This window comes from Filicampus tigris, chromosome 13 (assembly GCF_054856515.1).
Source record: "Filicampus tigris isolate MCC_2025a chromosome 13, RoL_Ftig_1.0, whole genome shotgun sequence".
NCBI classification, from domain to species: Eukaryota; Metazoa; Chordata; class Actinopteri; order Syngnathiformes; family Syngnathidae; genus Filicampus; species Filicampus tigris.
Window position 1 is genome coordinate 12,411,889 of NC_141229.1, and position 20,984 is coordinate 12,432,872.

The window sequence follows — 20,984 nt, forward strand, 5'->3', positions numbered from 1 at the left end:
TAAAGCAATTATGACTCGCTTGCTTGTTTGGTCTGTAGCACGGCAGAACATAGGCAAAAATGTCACTCATTATTTTCCAATGTAAAAGCAGATGTTTGTAAATGTCTTATTATGATTCAACACAAAAGATAATGGAGGACTACAGAAATGAATTTGAATTTGGCAGGTCAAAGTCAAACAACAACAGCGGAACAAGAATTGAGCCGAGTCAACAGTGACACTTAGAAACAAAGCTGCCCACTTCTATTCAAATTAGTCCACAGGCCAGCAGTAATGTCTGCCCAATTTCACACACTCAACTGACACATTTTCCTTAAAGCGGAACAGAAATAACCCCCAAAGCTGATTAATTATAAACCAGCAACAACGGCGTGTAGCCAGGTGATGATGTCAGCGGGGCACCCGACAGCCTGAGCAGGTATCTGTCGGTCTAAAAATACAAACAAACCGAGGCATGGAAGCTCAGACAGCTTAAGGTGAAGTTGTTGACACTGAGCCCAGATGTGGATTAGCCTTAGGTTAAAAAAAAAAAAAAAGTCTCTTCAGAATGTTTATACAATGTGAAAGGTGGAAGGCCCCAAGAAAAGTGGAACTACTGAAGTCGTTTGCAAATGAGACCAAGACTTTCGAGGAAAGTTGCACATAGGGTCAAATTGCCTTCCAGCATGACGTCACACCTAAAGCAACCACAGTTAGGGGAGAATTAAAGGATTAACTGCGCCTGTATTTTTGGGCTTTTTGGGGCTTTTTTTGCCACACTTATTCCAAATAGAGCAGCTTCACAACAAAAAGTGTTTCGGAAAAGAAAAAGATGTGAGACGACTGAGTATTTTCATTATGTTTTGCTTTCTTTTGTTAAACGGCGTTTTGCTACTTCTTCCACTTATACGACAGTTAAGAATGCTGAACGGTTAAAACACAGAGGATACGCACAACGCAGAACAGTAATACGCCAGTGTCAACATATGCGATCAATGTTTGATTGTTGACAAAACTAATAGTTAGAGATTAATTTTTTGGGATTATCACTTTTTTCAATTACAGTACCAGTACTTACATTTTTTACATTCTCATGGTTAGAAAAATCCAACCGGAAAACTGTTGGCCGGGGGCGGATTATAAAAACGTAAACAATGCATTCAGCTATATTCTTCGCTCACAATGAACTCCCACGCCAAGTAAACCATCGCGTTCTTGACACGGTATTGTGAAATACTTACATAGTCAAATTTGCAAAGAGGAAGCCACCAACTGGCTCTCGTCACCTGACGTCTTATAGAGGCAGAGAGACACTAACACACATATACATACAGTACACACACCGCCCGCTGCCAACCAACTCATGTGGGAAATTCTATTTTTACCACCGGGGCTGGGCGAGGCTCTAATCCATGGAGCACACAAAGTCGGGAAACTCTAACAAGGGAGAGGGATGCCGACCGGGAACAAAACGGAAGCCCTCCTCCAGAAAACCTGCATGTAAGGGAATCGTGCAGAAATGCTTGTCTGTGTACACACAGAGAATGAAATGCAACTTTTTTAAAAAAACGGACAGCAGCATCATATTTGCACATTAACGTATCTTGTTAAGTCAATACTGAAAACTTCAGAGCTCAGTGTGTGTGTACGTAAAGCATCCATTTCTTGGAATGTCACATACACTGACTCATTCATGAGGTACACCTGCACTACCTAATCAGAACCAATACAAGAAATCTGCCTTTGCAAATATTATGTCAATTTTTGATTGATGCGCATTCAAATGTAAAACAACAAGACTTGATATTAATAATTTCATTCATGGGTTCCAAAAATGTGCATTTTAGGTTCAAATGAAGACTAAATAGCCCCAATGTTGAATGTGAGTGTAAATGGTTGTTTGTCTATATATGCCCTGCGACTGGCTGGCAACCAGTCCAGGGTGTCCCCACCTTTCGCCCAAAGACAGGGAGGACTCCAGCCCACGTGCCACCATAATGAGGTCAAACGTTGCAGAAAATGGATGAATATATTAGACATGCTCAATCACCATTCACGCCATCTCTAATAAATGAGCATTACATTTTATACATGGCAGACATACTCTCATGTAGTGGCCATGGGTGTTTATTTACACAGTTATAAAGTGTGTTTGTAAGGGAGGAAGCCTGTAATTGTGCAAATTGTCACTGTCCTGTGAAAAACACCTATGTCCAATTTGGGAAAAAAAAATAATTTTCACATTAATCTGAATCACCATTCACGTAAAAATAAGAACAGTGAAAAAAACAACTCAACATGCCGAAACGCCCACCAGCCCAACAGGATCCGATGTTACGACGATGTTTGCTACATCAATCAGCCGGCGCAATCCGACACCCCAACGCTTATCGACGTCCGACTGGTCTATCTAGGCCTTAAGATGTACTGATGTAATTATAATGGCGATATCGCAATATGAAAATTGCCAGATCATTGTCGTCGACATGTCACGATATCAAAAGCAGCATATCTCTGTCAAAAAAAAAAAACGTTTTTTGCCCAGTTTAGCCTTAAACATCATTGTGAACTACATAGATATTAGGGGTGGGAATCTATGGGTACCTCACGATTCGATCCCATTCCGATTTAGAGGCCCACGATTCGATTTAATTCCGATTCTGAGGCCTATGATTCAATTCGATTGCGATTCCGATGCATCACTTACATTGGCGTACATTTTATAGTCCATGTAAAACACTGGTACCTTTTTTAAAACCAAAAACTCATGGAAGAGAAAAGATTTATATTTCACACTTTGACTTTGCTCCACTCATATGAGGTTTTGCTTGCTCTGCCATCTTGTCACGTATTAGCTTAGCCTAGCACAGACGTCTGACGTACAAACGCACGTAAACGCTTGCGCATGCTTTTAGTTTTTTTAGTTACACTTTAAATATCGATTATTAATACCTATGAATCAATTCAGAATCTTTTTAATACGCCCAACGATGCATTGAAAAAACGATTATCATTCCCACCCCTAATAGATGTTACTTTGAGCCGCTGAGCCAATAGGAACACATGACAATGAAGGACCGGCCAAGACCATTTCGTTGTCAATGTTGTTATGTCCAAAAACACAATATTTTTCTTTTTTTTCTTCTTTGTTTTTTAATATATCATGAGCTTTTTTTTCTCTTTTTTTTCTTTTACAATGCAGTAAGTTTGTATACAGTTTTGTGAGATTTTTTTTACGTATATTGCCAAGCTCCTCACAATATTGTGATAAGTATCGTATCATGAGGTTCATATCGTGATGATATCATATTGTAATATTTGGGTATCGTTACATCCCTACTAACATGGCAGCGCCTGATGTTACAGAGAAAACCAGTACGTATCTACATTGCCAATGTGTATTTTTAAAGTGTCTGTCAATCACGTTATTTATTACAGATCATCCAATTCCACTTAATTGGTCCAAAAATTAAATATAAAAAAAAAAAAATCTTTGGCCATCTATCTATGCCAACAATGTATATTGTAAAATTGTGTATATTGGATAATCAATTTTTGTTCGACTAGAATGCAGAAGGTACATAATTAAGTTGTCTATGATCTTTTTCTGACACTTTACTTTGATTAAACGTCATGCGTTTTTTTTTTCTAAATTGCAATGCGTAGCCTGACTCAATAAAAGTTGGGAAACACCACAAGCGGAGGGTGGTGTGTTTGCAGCATTCCCAACCCTTGCACTCACCTCCTCCAGTGCGGCCACGGTGTTCCTGCAGTGGGACATCCTGGTGGTGAAGTTGGAGGCGGTGGGTGACTTGTAGTCCTCGTTGGTCTCCACCACAAACTCAGATACTGTGATTTGGTCAGGCATAGTTAATACTCCCAACACCTTTTCCCTCTTTACTACCGGATAAACAGGCGAAGACTTCTTCTCGGTTATGGTATTTAAAAAAAAAAAGTTCAAAGAAGCGGTAATAAAGTCCTTGACGAATTCGGCTGACAGTGAACCATGTCTGGGTAGATCACGCTCGGTCCCCGACACGGTGCTCCCCGGTGATGGATAGTTTTCTTAACCTCTGGCTGCTTTTCAATTGAAGTACCGCCACTCCATTCGGGTTAAATGGTTGTCCCCCGGTTTGATGGAAAGACTGAAGTTCCCTCCGTGGAGTCTATTGTCTTCCCGTGTATCCAAACGTGGGACTTGAGAGGGGAAGACTACCTCACTACAGCGAGCGTCAGGAAACAACAAGAAATCGGTTTCACCCGGAGCGTATGAAATCCACAAAGGTAGAGGAGGGGGTTCAATGGACCGGCAGTCACCAATAGGAAACGGCGGCCGGCAAGTGGGAGCCAATCAGAATTGAGCATGGGCGCGACTTTATGCTACCTTCATATACCCGATGTAAACCACAGTAACTCTGTCAATTCTGAAGACATTGCCTGGAGACTATTAAAAGGAAACTCAACTGAGCAAGTTCTAAGTTTTTATTCTTGTTTGCTCAGTGCCATTGTAACTTTTTTTTGTGTCTATGCTTTACAATTACTGACTTTCTTTTAGTTGTATTGGTGATAACAAAAAAATTCTGGTAGTACTTGAATGCCGCATACTGGTTACATTTTCACCAGTGGCTTCTTTTAAAACTAAGATATTGAATGAATGACTGAAAACATTCACTAATAATTTTTTTTCTATATTTTACTCTTTTATCACGCTAAAACAGAATTGCGCCGGTAGTCTTGAAAAGTTGTTTCCAAGAGCTCCATAATGCTGAATTAGATATAGATCAGCTTTTTATCAATCCCATGGGGGATTAATGATGTTAATGACAGTGACACTTAGTTTTATTGTTTCATGCTATAATCAAATTTTGCTGACAATTTGGAACAAATGGATTAAAATAGGCATCATTCCTAATTAAACAAATACAGCATGCTACTTTATTTATCCCGTGAGGGAAATTCATGTACACTTCCTGTATGCTCTGCCCTATGCTTTTATTACTAGTGTTTGAATGTATCACCAGAGACACCAAAACACAACAGTGTTCTTTCATTGTAATGCACACTTCTGTGGACGGTGAAGAACAGGATGAACAGGCTCTACACTGTTGCTGTAATTATTGCTCATCATGTACATTTATGTTTTGGGTTTTTTTTCTCCCTTGAACAAACTACTGTTACCAAAGAGCATTGCATACAGCTTGTCACGATTTACCAGTCTCATTTTCGTCTCTCAGTGTACTATGCATTTTCCTTGGGTTTTGGATGTTTAAAAAAAAAAGTTGTTTCCAACCCAAGGCAGAGCAACTGGTATAAATAGTATGAGAGCAGCCTAGCCAGACTTCAAATCACAAAGTGGGCAGTGTTAACACATTCTTGCAGTTCTGCAGCGTATCCTGGCAAGCTACTAAATGAAGCGCTCAAGATTCGGCCTGACCCTGTCTGGCACGAAGGCCTCAACTGCCTTACAAAATCAAAATGCAGACACACACCCTGACAAACATCTGCTATCCAGATTCACAGTAGCTCAGTTAGAGGCCAGCAGAACATCCAGCTTTTCACTTGTATGGGCATATACCGATATTTGCAGAAAAAAGCCAAACAAAACTTTCATTAGCTTTTTCTTAGTCTTTTCTGTTTCATGCGCAACACCACCACAGATGATAAGAACCAATGATAGCAAAGAGGAAAAATGTAATAACCATAGAAGAACAAATTTAAAGGGGAAGTCACCCCCAAAACATCTTTACTACATTATGTTCTGTGCAGTCCCACTAGTCTAAACACGACCTTCATTAACATTGTGGAATATGAGTTAAACAGTAAAATCCACCTATTTTTGTCCTGTATCTCAAGGGGCAGCCTTTTTGACGCTTGCTGTCAACTGAAAATGATGTCACAATTGCTTAGGTCTCAGGTAACGACCAACCATGGCTCAGCTTCAGAAAACAGGTGAGTCATGATTGGTCGTTACCTGAGCCCGCAGCAACTTTGATGTTATTTCCAGTCAACAGAAAGTAGCAAAATGGCCACCGCCTGAGATGGCTGTATTTTGCTGCTTAACTCATATTCCACAAACGCAATATTAATCAGAATGCCATGTTAGGAGGCGTGTATGAGCATTAGCATACCAAATTTTGCAGGTGAAAGCTCATGTAAATAAAATGAAAAGGTAAAAATTGTTGGCAAGCTTCTCTGGTCCTTTTCATGCAAGTCATAAATCGTTTCCCATTATTTCCAAAGGATATTTATAAAACATCAACATGGAAACTCAACCAGTTATTTCTTAATGAATATTTTGCAGCATGTGTTCATTCAGCAAGCAGCAGCATGATGTAAATGTATTTAATTCTTCCATTTCATTTGTGGGGATTAGAACGTGTCACGTACAGCAAGGCGCTATCTTGCAAAACCAACCACAGAATGCATTCTACATCAGGCAAAGTCCACACAGTCCAGTTTAAACTTGACACATTTAATGACACCAAGTACAACCTGTTTAAAATATGCACACAATGTGCATGACATTCTTGGCTTGCAACACACCCACCTCGTCATCAGGTACACACAGGTACAACAGTTTCATGCTAGCCAATGCAAGAACCGTTTCTTTGCAAAAATAACAACGCTCAGTGTGTACTAATAGGAAATGACGTTCGTACGTTACATTATTTATTTATTATAGTGGTTTGTTGTATCCCGTGCACAACAGAGGGGTTTTTAACATTCAGAAGCGCTCATCTTAGGGTAACCAAACTTATACTGTTATTTTTTATTTTTGAAATAAATGCTTTGTTCTATTCCGACCATTATTATTTTTACTTTTTTTTTTTTTTTTTTAAATTGAACTATATAGTATTGGAGTCTCTTTATAATAAAAGTATTACACATCAAGAGCCCCCTCTGGTGTACATTAAAACAAAAAAAAACAAAAAAAAAGACGCTCAAAAATAGGAACAGTTTCACTCATTTAATGTCACAAACATTTTCAAACGACAAATAGATGAAAGTGACAATGGCAGGAACATAAAATAAATGAGGACGTACCGCAATTCTTCTCTGATATTATTGGTCACAAATAAAAAAAGTATGCTATTAATAAATTCAAGTGTCACAAATTAAGGACCAGTGGCCACATTTCAAAGTATCGTATCAATATAGTTGCACCGAACTATTGCGGAATGGGTTTGTACAAAGACACTATCTACCGCTTTGTGGCATATGTTGTACCAAATGACTAAACACCTCAAATACATTAAAATGAATGCAACCATTTCATTTTGTTCCCCAGCAGCTTTCCTTTAGAACGCAAAGTCGAAATCAGATTGTTTGTGTGGTAGTTTGTGGGTGCAGATATTGATATGCCATCTAGGTAGTATCTGGAAACAAAAAAAAACAAAAAAAAATGGGTTTAACGAAAAAGGGTTGCATTTGTCAGTCATGGTTGTCTCCCTTTCCTGGTTTTACTTTTCGCACGCTATCCTCACGACTTGTCTGTTGTGAGTGCACAGTCAAAGGAAGCTGAGAGCACCTTGCAGATGGACTGAGCCTGCTCCTGTTTACATTAAAAAAAGAAAACAGCCAATCAAGTATTTTCCTTTTATTCCTTTCTTTTTTTTTTAAATAGCACCGATACATTCATTCGCTATCACTCACAGAGCTGCTGCACTGATACACCCAAATGCTGCACCCCTCTTGTTCGGGGTCGGTGGTTTTGAGGGCCAGGAGGTTCTTCCCGGCGCCCAGGCCGTCGTCGTAGCACAGCATGCGCACAATCAGGTAGAGAGGGTGGCGGTGCAACACATCCTGGAGGAATAGTATAGAAAAATAATAATAGTAATAATTATTATCCGTTGCCATCATCAAATGTTTATTCCTACAACAGGAGTGATTTAGCTATCATACGTGCAAAAATGAGTTAATCACTTACAACAAAACGAGATAAAAATCGATTCTATGCGTTGGGAATCACACTCAGATAAATGTAGTACTTTACTGCCACCTTGTGGCATCATGCGGAAGTTATTAACCTTCTTTTATGGGTCCACTAGATTTTCACTATTTGTGGCAGGACTCGGACACTCAAACTGTAATTAAAGCCAATACAGTATGTATTGTACCTTCACAAAAATAATGCTCTGTTTTGATTGACTGCTTCTTTTCTGCCATACAAGTGTAAAAAGGTGTTAAGAAAAACATAAGACATAAGACATTAAATGTTTCTTCTTTTATCACGGATGTCAATTTATTGTCCCTTTTAGTCATACTGTACTGAGCAGCCAGGAAGGAGATATTTGTAACACCTTCCTATGTCGGTATCATCACCCTTCAGTGGTGAGATCACAAAAAAAGCCAAAGAGAAACACAAAAACACTTGTTGAGCCAAACCTGAATTCATAGCACAAAATATACCGTTATGATTCCCTTTCCTTTGGTAAAGAAACAAGGAGGACTCACACACTGATCCAGCGAGGCCACTTTGACTCCGTGTTTCGATACAACCAGGATCATTTCCTCGTCTCTTGGCACAAACGGCAGCTTTCCATCTTGCTAAAGAAAAAGAAAAATAACAATAACACAAACAAAGTAGGTCTAGATATACAGTAGTTAGACAATGACAGAATTTTTAGCACTTTGCCTTCATACTCCTCCACAATGGAATTGAAATAAAACAATCAAGATATGAATGAAGGGTAGACTTTAGCTTGAAGAGGAATTTACAGTTTAGGAATGACAGCCAATTTATGTATGTATCCATGGGACTCTCAACTATGAGGAAGACATGCTAATAACTCAACCACTGCTAAAAAAAAAAAAAAGAAAGAATCACCTAAAGAGCATCATATCTATTGTGACTCCGTGTGGTGGGAGCATCATGCTTTGAGAATGATTTTCTTGAGGTGGACCTGGGCCCTTAGTCAAGGTGGAAGAAGTAATTAACAGTTTTGAAATTGCAGTCAGCATTAGCACAAAACTTTTTGCAAAAAAAAATGACAGGAAAAGCCTACTAACCCTAATCCTAAAACAAAAATATTTTTTAAAATGTAATTGACTTGGTGGAAAAGGTTTTGAAATTATTTATTTTGGTCTCCTTTTTTAATACCACAAAACCTGCCATTTGAACAGAGGAGTGTAAAGTTTTTACATTCAGTGCACCTGAAGGGAGGGGCAACATATTTGTGTTAAATACGATGCATGGCACTTGTACATACTGCAAACTTCAATCACAATAATGACTGTGTCAATAAAAGCTTGACCAGCAATAGTTTTATAAAGGCAGGTTTGATTTCATACAGCTCTTGGACTGTACATTATTGGATTAACTTTTTTTACCTGAGCGGCGTCAATGTAGTTGATGAGGTCGAGAGGTTCCTGGAGCTTCTTGCTCATGTCAAACTGCAATCTCTCAATGGCTCCCACATACTTCACCCGGAACTCTGCGCATGTTTCGGATGTGTTGTTTCCTAGGGAGGATTTGGCATCAATAAGAGAGGAGTAATTGAATAAGAAAGTCGGGATGATGTAATCCCACTGACCAGAGCTCTTGGTAGAGTCTGTGTCGAGGCTGGCAACTGTGCTGGACCTGGATAGTCCTCCCAAACTGGAGTCTACAGACTATGGAAGAGAAAGATCTTAAAACCATTCAAATTCAAATCAGTAGGTACAGTGCATGATCTAGTGAGATCCAAAAGAACACATGTATAAAAATGTTTAAAAAACAGCTTCAGTTGAACTTTTTACACATCACTTGTGCCAGATGTAATTACACTGCATTGAGGTAGTTAATGTTTGTCTGGTGAGTGAACGCTCATGCAGAGTGGGTCCGGTTAGCGTACCTTACTTTTGGTGCTGATCTCACTGCTCTGAGAGCTACTGCTGCTGTGGCGTTTCTTCACCTTGCGGAACATCTTTCACTTTTGCATCCTGCACGACCGCATCCCAGCCCACCTCCAACCTAAACACCATTAAATATTTAACATAGAAGACTACAAAATAGTCCCCTTTTCGTTTGACAATGTGTATTTTATTCAGTATGTTGTTTTCCTTTTATGGATTGAGCACCATTAAAATATTAATAGATAGATAGATAGATAGATAGATAGATAGATAGATAGATAGATAGATAGATAGATAGATAGATAGATAGATAGATAGATAGATAGATAGATCATTCCTTATTTAAAAACACATTTGTATTGGTGTTTTGGGGGGGCGGATTGACATATATCAAAGACGGAATAAATTAACTAATCGAGGCACCAATGTAAATGCACATACAAAGTCAAATTACATTATTTTTTTTAAGTGATTATTTTGGTTAAACGTGTCCATGTCAACTTTCTGCAGACCCAAAGTTACTTGTCCGTAGGTGGGTCATAAAATATTTAGGGGTGTCACATATCTGTTACACCCTTGCTGTTGGCTGCAGTTTAATTTATATTCGCAAATTACATGTTTTAGCATGGATAAAGTTGTTATGACCAGCGTGTAATTTAGCAACACAAAGACCTGCGCAAAACCATTCATTATTGACCACCGACGCTCAACGTCGCTTTCGTTTTAACGCTGAAGTTGGTTAACTTTCACTCCCTCGAAAGGTCGCCATTATTAAAACAAATACAGCACATGCATACCTGACCGCTGTGTTGGCGCGTCAGTGGACCGTTAACATAATTTGCTTTATTTCCCTGCCTTGAACAGGGCGTTTGTCGGTTTTTATTCACTCTCAGTTTAGCTTCTCCCGTAGTTTCACAGCCTCCGCCCAACGCTTCTTAAAGGGACCTATCCAATTTAAATCCGTGACAGCACTAAAAAGAGACTGCTGTCACAAGAGCTGAACATCAAACCAATAAAACTGCACGCATGTTTACTTCTATTGTATACTGAATATTTGATTATCATTTGTCCTAATATACTCATTATTCTGGAACAGAAAATTTGTCCCGGAACTTTCGTCATTAAACCTCATTCTTGCCGGCGGTGTTTTGATACACGACCGGAAGTGTCCCCCTTGGCGAGGGACCGCCTCCTCATTCATCATTTTCAAAACATTGCGCTATGATTTGATTGTGAGATTTGTCATTCTACCCTTTGCTTTTCGCTAGCTATGGCTTCAAAACGCAAAGTGGAGATGATCGTCCCGGCAGAGGAGAGTGACCAGCTTCACATTCGTCCGCTGTACGACGATACATTAATTAATTATGAATTCAACATGATTTTATCTCTATGTAAGATAAATGTTACCTTTCGCTATGTTTCTTTTTTCTTCCCCAGGGGTGCTGGGCAGGAGGTTGGGAGGTCCTGTATTATCCTGGAGTTCAAAGGAAGAAAAATTATGGTAACTAATTATTGACTGGAATCTCAGCTATATATATATATATATATATATATATATATATATATTTTTTTTTCTTTTTTTTAAATATATATGTATATATAATATATAAAAAAAAAATATATATTTTTTTTTATATATTATATTATATATATATATATATATTTTTTTTTTTTTTTTGACAGCTAAACGGAGAGAGACGTGTTTGCGGGCTATAAATTTGTTTTTAATTTTAAATTGTGTTTGTCAGCTGGACTGTGGCATCCACCCTGGCTTAGAGGGAATGGATGCCCTCCCCTACATAGACTTGATCGACCCAGCAGAGATTGACCTGCTGCTCATCAGCCAGTAAGTCGCTCGTTTTTCAGGAGAAAGATTGCACCGGTTTTGTTGTTATTTTGGGGTCGCAATTGAAAATCGTCTACACGCGTCTTAACATGTCTGGAACATGCTTTCGTCTAAATGTACTAAGTATCTTGTCTTGTAGAAATCGCAGGATGGACAGACAGATGGTCAAAAACAGGCAGATTTATTTTGTTGTTTTATTTCATGCTTGATGTTTAAGCAGGCACTCCAGAGACCCAACCATTTATTTATCGTACATACAATCAATTAAAAAGTCAATTTTCTATGTTAAAGGCCCCCTTTGAATCATCATACAATGTGTGACTATATAGTTGATTTATTTTGTGTCCAGTTTCCACCTTGATCACTGTGGGGCTCTGCCTTGGTTCCTCCAGAAGACCAGCTTCAAAGGCAGAACCTTCATGACCCACGCAACCAAGGCCATCTACCGCTGGCTCCTGTCGGACTACGTCAAAGTCAGGTAAGTTACAAAACTCTTTATTGTGTTTCAGTTAGAATACAATAATGTAATTTGTGCTTTTTTTTTTAATCCCCCATTGCAGCAACATTTCTGCAGATGACATGTTGTACACCGAAACGGATCTGGAGGAGAGCATGGATAAGATTGAGACCATTAACTTCCACGAGGTCAAGGAGGTGGCGGGGATTAAGTTCTGGTGTTACCATGCCGGCCATGTGCTCGGAGCTGCCATGTTTATGATTGAAATAGCCGGGGTCAAGGTAACAGCTTTTATTTAAGTAGAGAACCTGCAGAATAAAACAAAGAAAGGTAGAATTGCGTTTGAAGTAGCATTTTACTGCTCTTAAGTCTCATGAGATTTACGCATGGTGATTGTGATTTCCACGTTTTGTGTGACTCTTGAGATATATTTTTGAGGAAATTTGATTCTGGCGGTTTCGCTGTACTACTTACTAGAGATGGTGGATATAGTTATGCGCTACATTTACTCTATTACATTTAGTTAAGTAACTTTTTGGATAATTGTAATTACAATATTCTTAATGAAGCATGCCATTAACTTTTACTTGAGTATTTTTGTTGGAAAGAAATGCTACATTTACTGTTGTTTTGGTCTACTTTGCGCTCACTACATATTTTTTTCACTGATTACTTACTCTTAAGTAATTATTTGGAACACATCTTTTTACTTGAATCATATTGTAAAGTAACAGTGCTCTGACTTGAATACAATGTTTGGCTACTCTACCCACCTCTGACTGCTCGTATTATTATTTATGGTTAACGTGATTTGTTTATTCTGTTCCTTACAAAGCTGCTGTACACAGGAGACTTCTCACGACAGGAAGACAGGCACCTCATGGCGGCTGAGATCCCTAGCGTCAAACCGGACATCTTAATAATTGTATATCCCCCAAAATTCAACTTTTCTGACAGATGATGTGTTATTGTTTTTTTGTTTTCGTTTTATCTTGAGGTGATCAAAAGTGTCGTTAATCGTTCTTGTGCAGGAGTCCACCTATGGCACGCACATCCACGAGAAGCGCGAAGAGCGCGAGGCTCGCTTTTGTAACACAGTTCACGACATCGTCAACAGAGAGGGCCGCTGTTTGATCCCCGTATTCGCTTTGGGGCGAGCCCAGGAACTGCTGCTCATACTGGGTGAGACACCGTGTGGAATTATCACCATTGGTGTCAACACTTTCACCGCTGAGAAATTTTACATAATAGAACAAAACAAAACAACAGGAAAACAAAAAACTTAAAACATCGCCTGCACGGATAATAACGGTTTTAAATTTGAACCTGGAACAAATGAATGCCCTTATCTCCTAGGGTAACAATTGTTTAGGAAATTAGAACAGCTGGTAATTCAAGTGACGTCATGGAACGAATTGTGTTCAACTTTGGTGGTCCACTTAAATTAAAAATATCTATGCCAAGGGTAAAACATGCCATGCAATGTCTCCACTATCATGTCATGTCTCTCTTTTTTCCTGTTGAATGCCTTTCTGCAGACGAGTACTGGCAGAACCATCCGGAGCTCCATGACATCCCCATCTACTACGCCTCGTCCTTGGCCAAGAAGTGCATGGCCGTGTACCAGACCTACGTCAACGCCATGAACGACAAGATCCGCAAGGCCATCAACATAAACAACCCTTTTGTCTTCAAGCACATCAGCAACCTCAAGGTAGAGGACAAAATTGGTCACCGATGCACAGTGGAAATAAAAAGTTGACACGCCCTTGTTCAAATGCCAGGATTTTGTGGGATTAAAAAAATTTGACATATATATACATACATACATAATGTATATACCAGTATGTATTCTTGTTAATGTCACTGTTGTGCTATATTTTCTCCACCTGATGACTGCCTTTACTGTTTTCCACGGTATATATGATGCCTTGGAAATGGTTTTGTACCCTTCTCCTGATATCAATGAACAATGACCTCTGAAGCTGTGGAAGCTGTCTGCGGACCCTGGCTTGTTCTGTGAAATGTGACGATGTTAAAAAAAATCTACTAGAACATCTAACTTTATTAGGCACTTCAAACAGTGACAGGTACTTCTGAACACGGCCACTTCCCCACTTACAACAGGGTGTGCGCACTTCTGCAACCACATCTTACTGTTTATCTCCACTTCCCCTTTCAAAAATATTTCTTTTTTTTTTTAAGTCACATTCATGGTGGAAAAAGTTTTAAAATGATTTGTCTTGATTTTCATTTTTTATTTCATAACTTTGAACATGAGTGTGTTGACTTTTTATACCCACTCTATATACATGCTAGTAATTAAAAGGCGGCCAGGATGTGTTTAGGAGGACTAATGTTTGTGTTAAATAAATACCTTTTCCTTAGAGGAAGAATGAAAACTTACTCAAGTGTCTTCAAATTCTAGAGCATGGACCATTTTGACGACATCGGCCCCAGTGTGGTAATGGCGTCCCCTGGTATGATGCAAAGCGGCCTCTCCAGGGAGCTCTTTGAAAGCTGGTGCACGGACAAGAGAAATGGAGTTATCATTGCCGGATACTGTGTGGAGGGAACACTGGCCAAGGTCAGCTGGCACCTTTTTTGTCCCATATGAGCACAAAAATAAAGTTGAGTTGTGCTGTTTCTTATATTTTGGTATTTAGCAACCTTTATAATTTATCCGTCTGACGTTTCCAACTACAGTACAGTAACCAAAAACTACACACATCATATAGATTTTGCTAGTAGCCTATATGGTATTTTATGGGCATGTGAACGTGAACGCAACTTTGAGTGCTGACTGCTTTTGTTGCGCAGCATATCATGTCGGAGCCGGAGGAGATCACCACCATGTCAGGACAGAAGCTGCAGCTGAAGATGTCTGTGGACTACATCTCCTTCTCGGCCCACACAGACTACCAGCAGACCAGCGAGTTCATCCGCGCTCTCAAACCTCCACACGTGGTAGGGAAACCGAAACGCATCACTCAAATCTCTTGTCAAAAAATTGGACTATGCAAGTGTATTAAAGTGGGAGTCAATCCCAAAATGTTCATTACAATATGTTATATGCAGGCCCAGCAGTCTAAACACGGTATTCTGATTAATATTATGTTTGTGGAATATGAGTTAAGCAGTAAAATCCACCCGTTTTTGGCCATCTCAGGCGGCGGCCAATTTGTTCCTTCTGTCGAGTGGAAATGACATCACAGTTGCTCAGGGCTCTAGTAACAAACAATCATGGCTCAGCTTCAGAAAACAGGTGAGTCGATTGGTCGTTACCTGAGACCTGAGCAATTGTGATGTCATTTTCTGTCGACAGAAATGACAAAATGGCCACGTCCTGAGATGCCTAAAAATGTTGCTGCTTAAATGATATTGCACAAACGCAATACTAATCAAAATTCTATGTTTAGACTAGTGAAGGCACATGGAAGATATTGCAAAATAATTGTGGAGTTGACTTCCTCTTTAACTAGGTAAGCCACACAGGCAGGGCAAAGTATTAGAAACAAAGCGCATTGTTTGATTTAGCTACAGATATATCTCAATATAATAGATTTCATCCATTATCCAATCCACTTATTGTACAAATTAAACACATAGGCAAATACTTTTCAGAGGGCCTGATTCTAATTTCTGTTTTAAAAATCATTTTGACTGTCAAAATGTTTTCACTTTTTGTTAGCTGAGAAGTATAATTGTCAAATGACAAATAAAATCATGCTATGTGTTTTGAATGTACATAGGGAGTTTTAGTTTTTCAATTGATTTAAAGCAAAATTTTAAGTGTTACACAATATGCAAATTTATTGAGATGTCCCTGCATATACAGTAGAATCTCTCTCAACTCAAGTGTCAAAGGGCCATATGGTCGATATGTTCAAACTGGCCTCTTGCCGCCCTCAGATCTTGGTCCACGGCGAGCAGAACGAGATGGCGCGCCTGAAGGCGGCGCTTATCCGAGAGTACGAAGACAACGACCAGGTTCACATCGAAGTCCACAACCCTCGCAACACAGAGTCGGTCACCCTCAACTTCAGAGGAGAGAAACTGGCCAAGGTTCTTAAACGTCTTCGCCTGATGGCACAAGAGGGCACGCTCGGTTGTCGCCATATTTCGTTTGGCTAGCCTAATACCGTGGTTGCTATTATAAGTCATATTTGAATTTATGTTGGAAAAAACAAAAACAGCAGAGAAAAAAACTGCAAATTCAACACAAGAAGCATCTAGTTGTGTGAAGTCAACCACAAATCACTGTGACCAGAATCTACACAGACATAACAAAAAATATATTTTTTTTTAGCAAGCACATTGCAGAGCAAAATGACAGTTATCCTATTAGGCCACGGATTGATTGTTTGATGAGCTCTCATAGTCCTCACGTGACTGCACTGCTGTGTTCAGGTGATGGGCTCTCTGGCGGATCAGAAGTGTGTTCAAGGTCAGAGGGTGTCAGGCATCCTGGTGAAGAAGAACTTCAACTACCACATCCTCAACCCCTCGGACCTTTCCCGTGAGTCAAGTCTTCAATCACCTGTCGTCCCACACGGTGCATGTCACCATGCTACGTTTTTGCAGTGTATACAGAGCTGTCCATGAGCACCGTGAAGCAGACCCAGGCCATCCCTTTCACTGGACCCTACTCGCTGCTTGTCTGCCACCTGAGGAACCTCACAGGTGAGCCTTCATGCATACAGAGCATGTTTTACCCTCAAAATTCGACACTCAACACCCCTTACTGACGTGTTTTTTTTTTTACTTTTTTTTTTCAAATGTGTTAAAAATAGAAATACTAAGAAATCATATTGCCCGACATTTTGTCTATTTATTTTACTCATTTTCTAGCTTGTGCATTTAATATTAGCGTTACGCTTACGGAGATGCTAGCTTGTGCAATTAGGAGACAACTTGGCTTCCGGGAGGGGGGCGGGGCGTTGCCGCGGCTCGGTACCCCTGTATTACGCTGTCCTGAGCATTGAGTCTTCTCTCCGTCAGGGGATGTGGAAGAGCTTGATGGTACTGAAAAGAAAACCCTGAGGGTCTTCCAAAGTGTCACGCTAATCCACGAAGTCGGCATGGTTCTGCTGGAGGTGAGCGCTTGGACGCTCGAACATCCATTCTGTCGCAGTTGCATGTGCAACTTCTTCGTACTGTATTTTGCTTTCAGTGGATCGCTAATCCTCTCAACGACATGTACGCCGATGCCATCACCACTGTGGTGCTTGAGGTCCAATCCAATCCAAAGGCTCAGAAAGGTGGGCAGTACTTGTACACTGGTATCGGAGAAAGTGGCATCAAACATTATTGTTTGATCTCATGCAGTCTAATAGTAAAAATCACATGAAGTAATTGCGAGTTTGATTGTGCATAGTCATGGAAACCCAGAGTTCCATTTTGGACATGGACGTCTTTCAAAGTCGACTAGAAATCATGTTACAGTGAGTAGTACGACTCCATCATATTAGCAGTTCATGTTGTAATGATCAGAAGGGTTAAGCATTGTTTGGTTTCAGGGACATGTTTGGACAGGACTACGTGGACATCAGCAATGGTCAAAACATCTCAGTGACCGTCGACGGCAAGACGGTGAATATTTGCATAGAAACACGGGTGAGACTCATTTTATGCAGCATTGATTCTGGACATTTTCACTCCTGTGTCATTGCACCCAATTTACATTTTTCTCTCACCCCAACCAGTCGGTGAGCTACGATGACGAAGAAACAGAGGACGATTCCCTCAGGGAGCTGGTGGAGCAAGCCGTGCAGCGCCTCTTTGATGCCCTCAACCCCATCACGTCGCTCATGCCATCACTTAAGCCTTAAGTGATGTCATTTTTTAAACACACTGTATTTATATGCTCTGGATAACACTTGACTCACTCAAGAGCTAATAGTTCATTGCCAGTATTTTTAACATGTGTTGTGTTTTACCTGCAAGCACTTCTATTTATTTATGTTGTGTTAGTTTAAAAAAATATGCACTGACTTGAGAGTTTTTGTGTTTGTTTGTGAATTTCTAAATGTAGTAAATGTTCAGTATTTAAAAACAAACCAGTGTCAATGGTCCTCTTTTCTCAATGATTTGAATTTGTTTTTCTTTCAACTGCAAGAACGCTTCACAGACATACAAGTTCAAAATAACTTCGACTGACACAATGAACACAAAGCTCAAAACTCTACAGTGCTTTTCCAGGTATAGCTCATTTATTGCTTCACTGTGAATGACAAAGGCATTTTTTCGACCTAATAAAAGGCACATTATTCCAGAACTTTGCACTTCCCAACCAGACTGATTAACAAAATATTTATAATATAATAGCAATAGTTTTCATAAATACAAGCACAACATGACTTATTTTAAGTCAAAAATCTTAACCGTGTTAGTCAAGTTCTTTCCGCTTTGACAGATTAACAGTAGAAGTAGCAACAATTCTTTTAATTTAGGTTGAAAGAAAAACAAAAAGACCTCTGCTAAAGCATGAACACAAGCACAATAAATTACAATTGGAGTTGATCAGATCTGAAGTGCTCGAAAAAGTCTTGTCACTTTTGCCATTGTGTGTGTGTCTGTGAGTTACACAAGACACATTTTTGGTAATGGCATTACACCATCAAAGTGTTAACTGCCCCCCACCCAAATTCTGATCAATTTATCAGTTGTGGGAACATCTGTGGAAGAGTACCCTTTTCAGAACCTCTACCGTTTTTTTTCTAAATCAGATACTGCACGCAAACATAACCTTGGTGGCTGTAATGAGGTAAAGATTTAACTGCACATACTGTGCGCCCTTAAAAATATTGACTCCTCAGATACAATCTATATAAAACATTCTTCATTTAATGTAAATAAACTATCAATAAAAATAGGCACCACCAGCCAAAACAGTACTGTCAAAAAGTCACCACTGACTTTGTTCTTTTCTCGTTTTTATCAAGCTGTCATTTTGTCATCGTAAAACTAAATAAAAGGCCCAATACAGTAAGTTGAAGCGCAGAGAGCCTATGCCACAGAAACATATCCAGGTAGCGAGCCGGCCCTCGTTGACGTCACTCTTCTTCCGCTCTATTATTGGTTGGGCAGAGCAAAACTTATTACTGCCAACTTAACAAAACACATCTGTCGCAATATGCTCACATTGATACATTTAATAATATGCAACACTTGTGAGCAGATAGTGATTCTGAACATCTCCAGATGTGCGTGGCACAGTTCCTTGCTGTTGTTTTGCGTTTTCAAATAATTTTGATCGTATCTGTCATTACAACGTGATAGTAGTTGTATTATGAGGTGGATTCAACCCAATTTAACCGCAGCCCAGCACCCCCCGTCCCTCAAAAAAAATCTAAATGGTACCGCCCTGCAAGTGCTAGTGTAACCAAGTACTGTACTGTAGCTTTAAAAAATTCACTTTAACTTTTCTCTAAAATTGAGTATCATCCATTTATTACTTTCTGAAACGGTATTATTACATTTTGAAATTTTGTAGTTAATAATATGATATGTAGACATATGAGGTAAAACCACGTGTGCATGAAAAATGAACAGGTCAAGGTGAAAAGTGGTCCAGTTCCCCTCATCAGCTCGCCGCACCCCTCATGGTGGCCACCAACACCACGGTCGCAACGAGCAGCATGACAACGCCCACCTCCATTGCCCTCTCCTTGTTCCTCTCGCCGAGCGACTCCTGGGTTTTTTTCAGCATTCCCTCCTTGCGTTGCCGAATGTCTCTGTCCCTCTGGAGCTGGTCGACGTAATGCGAGCGAAGGAACTTGTCAAAGTCGAACATACTCCTTCGGGGGTCCAGCGCCGAGTTCCCTCCTCTGGCGGGTTTGGTGGCGGAGGATCCGGCCTGGGCCTTGTTGTTCAGATCGAGCTGGCTCAAGAGGCCGCGATCGTACTTCCTCCGCAGGCCTTTGTGGCCCAGCACCGCGTAGGCCTCGCTGATGTCCGAGAAGCGGACGGTGGCATCGTCGTTGCCGGCGTTCCTGTCCGGGTGGTAGAGGAAGCACTGCTTGTAGTAGGCGGTTTTGATCTGAGCTTGGGTGGCCGTGGGAGACACACCGAGGATGTCGTAGTAGCCTGTTTTGCTTCTGTAAAGTGGCTCCTCTCGGTCACAATTGACGTAAGTTCTGATGAACGTTAAATTACCCCAGCCCAGACGAGCACTGTTTTGCGGGAAGAAAATCCCCAACGAGTCACTGTGGCCCCGACATACAGAACCATGTCCTTGAATTACACTTTTATCATTCTTCATTCCTAAACAACAATCAACATCACGTCCATTGACATCATGCGAAATCCCAACCGTTACATCCCAGTTCTTTACGTATCCGTCACGGCTAATATCCAGAAATAAACCCTGAGTGGATAACGTCGATGAATGCACCGTACCTTTTTCATGCTTTCTAGATGGTTTGAGTGAAGAATAGTTGCATATTCTCGGCGAAACGTTCAACGTGCTTCTGCCTAAACGGAGTATGACCTCCGCCATACTTGTGGAGTTCAAACACGGAAATGGTTGTCTTTTTTTTGTTAATGCCTTTTTGTTTGTTTCAGCGCCCCCTATTGCCACGGATGGCAAAAGTGAAGGTAAAAAATGCGTGAATGGAGTGCCCCCCCCCCCCCCATTATGTATTTCGTATTTCTTTGAAGAGGGTGCTACAAAGCAAAAAAAGAAGAAAAAAAAAAAAGAAAACAAGGGAAGTTTTGGTCCTAAAAGTATAATCATCTGTAACAATAACAGTTTGAACAATAACACTGCTCTTAAATTAGCAAATTAAAAACCGTACTTAAACAAACAAACAGTTCTAAAAGATCAAATGCAAATGCATGTACTTAAATACAATTGAATTGTACTTT

General features: G+C 40.0%; 4 protein-coding genes across 5 annotated transcripts in view; 1 reads left to right on the forward strand and 3 right to left on the reverse strand.

The window, feature by feature from the left end:
- asap2a (ArfGAP with SH3 domain, ankyrin repeat and PH domain 2a) overlaps positions 1-4,250 on the reverse strand; it is a 51,321-nt gene extending 47,071 nt beyond the window's left edge. For both annotated transcript variants that reach the window (XM_086049404.1, XM_086049403.1), the window contains exon 1: positions 3,722-4,250. In XM_086049404.1, the coding sequence (XP_085905530.1) occupies positions 3,722-3,847 (126 nt within the window). In that variant the 5' untranslated portion in view covers positions 3,848-4,250. The remainder of the gene's footprint in view (positions 1-3,721) is intronic.
- Positions 4,251-6,931: 2,681 nt separating this feature from the next.
- itgb1bp1 (integrin beta 1 binding protein 1) lies at positions 6,932-10,887 on the reverse strand. The gene is made up of 7 exons (XM_086049638.1): positions 10,611-10,887; positions 9,813-9,931; positions 9,513-9,591; positions 9,310-9,440; positions 8,434-8,526; positions 7,633-7,782; positions 6,932-7,531 (listed from the first exon to the last, which is right to left on the reverse strand). The coding sequence occupies exons 2-7, from the start codon at positions 9,882-9,884 to the stop codon at positions 7,460-7,462; spliced, it is 597 nt and encodes a 198-aa protein (XP_085905764.1). The 5' UTR covers positions 9,885-9,931; positions 10,611-10,887; the 3' UTR covers positions 6,932-7,459.
- Positions 10,888-10,985: 98 nt separating this feature from the next.
- LOC147137610 (cleavage and polyadenylation specificity factor subunit 3) lies at positions 10,986-18,175 on the forward strand. Its single transcript, XM_086049636.1, has 18 exons — positions 10,986-11,154; positions 11,251-11,314; positions 11,562-11,659; positions 12,009-12,137; positions 12,220-12,397; positions 12,952-13,041; positions 13,148-13,298; positions 13,655-13,830; positions 14,545-14,703; positions 14,937-15,083; positions 16,029-16,181; positions 16,527-16,635; positions 16,701-16,799; positions 17,118-17,212; positions 17,290-17,377; positions 17,494-17,560; positions 17,636-17,732; positions 17,822-18,175. Exons 1-18 carry the CDS (start codon positions 11,084-11,086, stop codon positions 17,945-17,947), a joined length of 2,097 nt encoding a protein of 698 aa, XP_085905762.1. The 5' UTR covers positions 10,986-11,083; the 3' UTR covers positions 17,948-18,175.
- A 131-nt stretch (positions 18,176-18,306) lies between these two features.
- Positions 18,307-20,634, reverse strand: LOC147137611 (dnaJ homolog subfamily C member 30, mitochondrial-like). The gene has a single exon (XM_086049637.1). It carries the CDS (start codon positions 20,614-20,616, stop codon positions 19,702-19,704), a length of 915 nt encoding a protein of 304 aa, XP_085905763.1. The 5' UTR covers positions 20,617-20,634; the 3' UTR covers positions 18,307-19,701.
- Positions 20,635-20,984: the final 350 nt, after the last annotated feature.

Coding starts and splice junctions, on each gene's coding strand:
- itgb1bp1 (XM_086049638.1), bottom strand. CDS start 9,884: ATGTTCCGCAAGGTGAAGAAACGCCACAGCAGCAGTAGCTCTCAGAGC. Junction 9,592..9,812: donor AGATCAGCACCAAAAGTAAG/GTACGCTAACCG, acceptor TCTCTTCCATAG/TCTGTAGACTCCAGTTTGGG. Junction 7,783..8,433: donor TGGCCTCGCTGGATCAGTGT/GTGAGTCCTCCT, acceptor CTATTCCTCCAG/GATGTGTTGCACCGCCACCC.
- LOC147137610 (XM_086049636.1), top strand. CDS start 11,084: ATGGCTTCAAAACGCAAAGTGGAGATGATCGTCCCGGCAGAGGAGAGT. Junction 11,155..11,250: donor CAGCTTCACATTCGTCCGCT/GTACGACGATAC, acceptor TTTCTTCCCCAG/GGGTGCTGGGCAGGAGGTTG. Junction 16,636..16,700: donor CAACCCCTCGGACCTTTCCC/GTGAGTCAAGTC, acceptor ACGTTTTTGCAG/TGTATACAGAGCTGTCCATG.
- LOC147137611 (XM_086049637.1), bottom strand. CDS start 20,616: ATGGCGGAGGTCATACTCCGTTTAGGCAGAAGCACGTTGAACGTTTCG.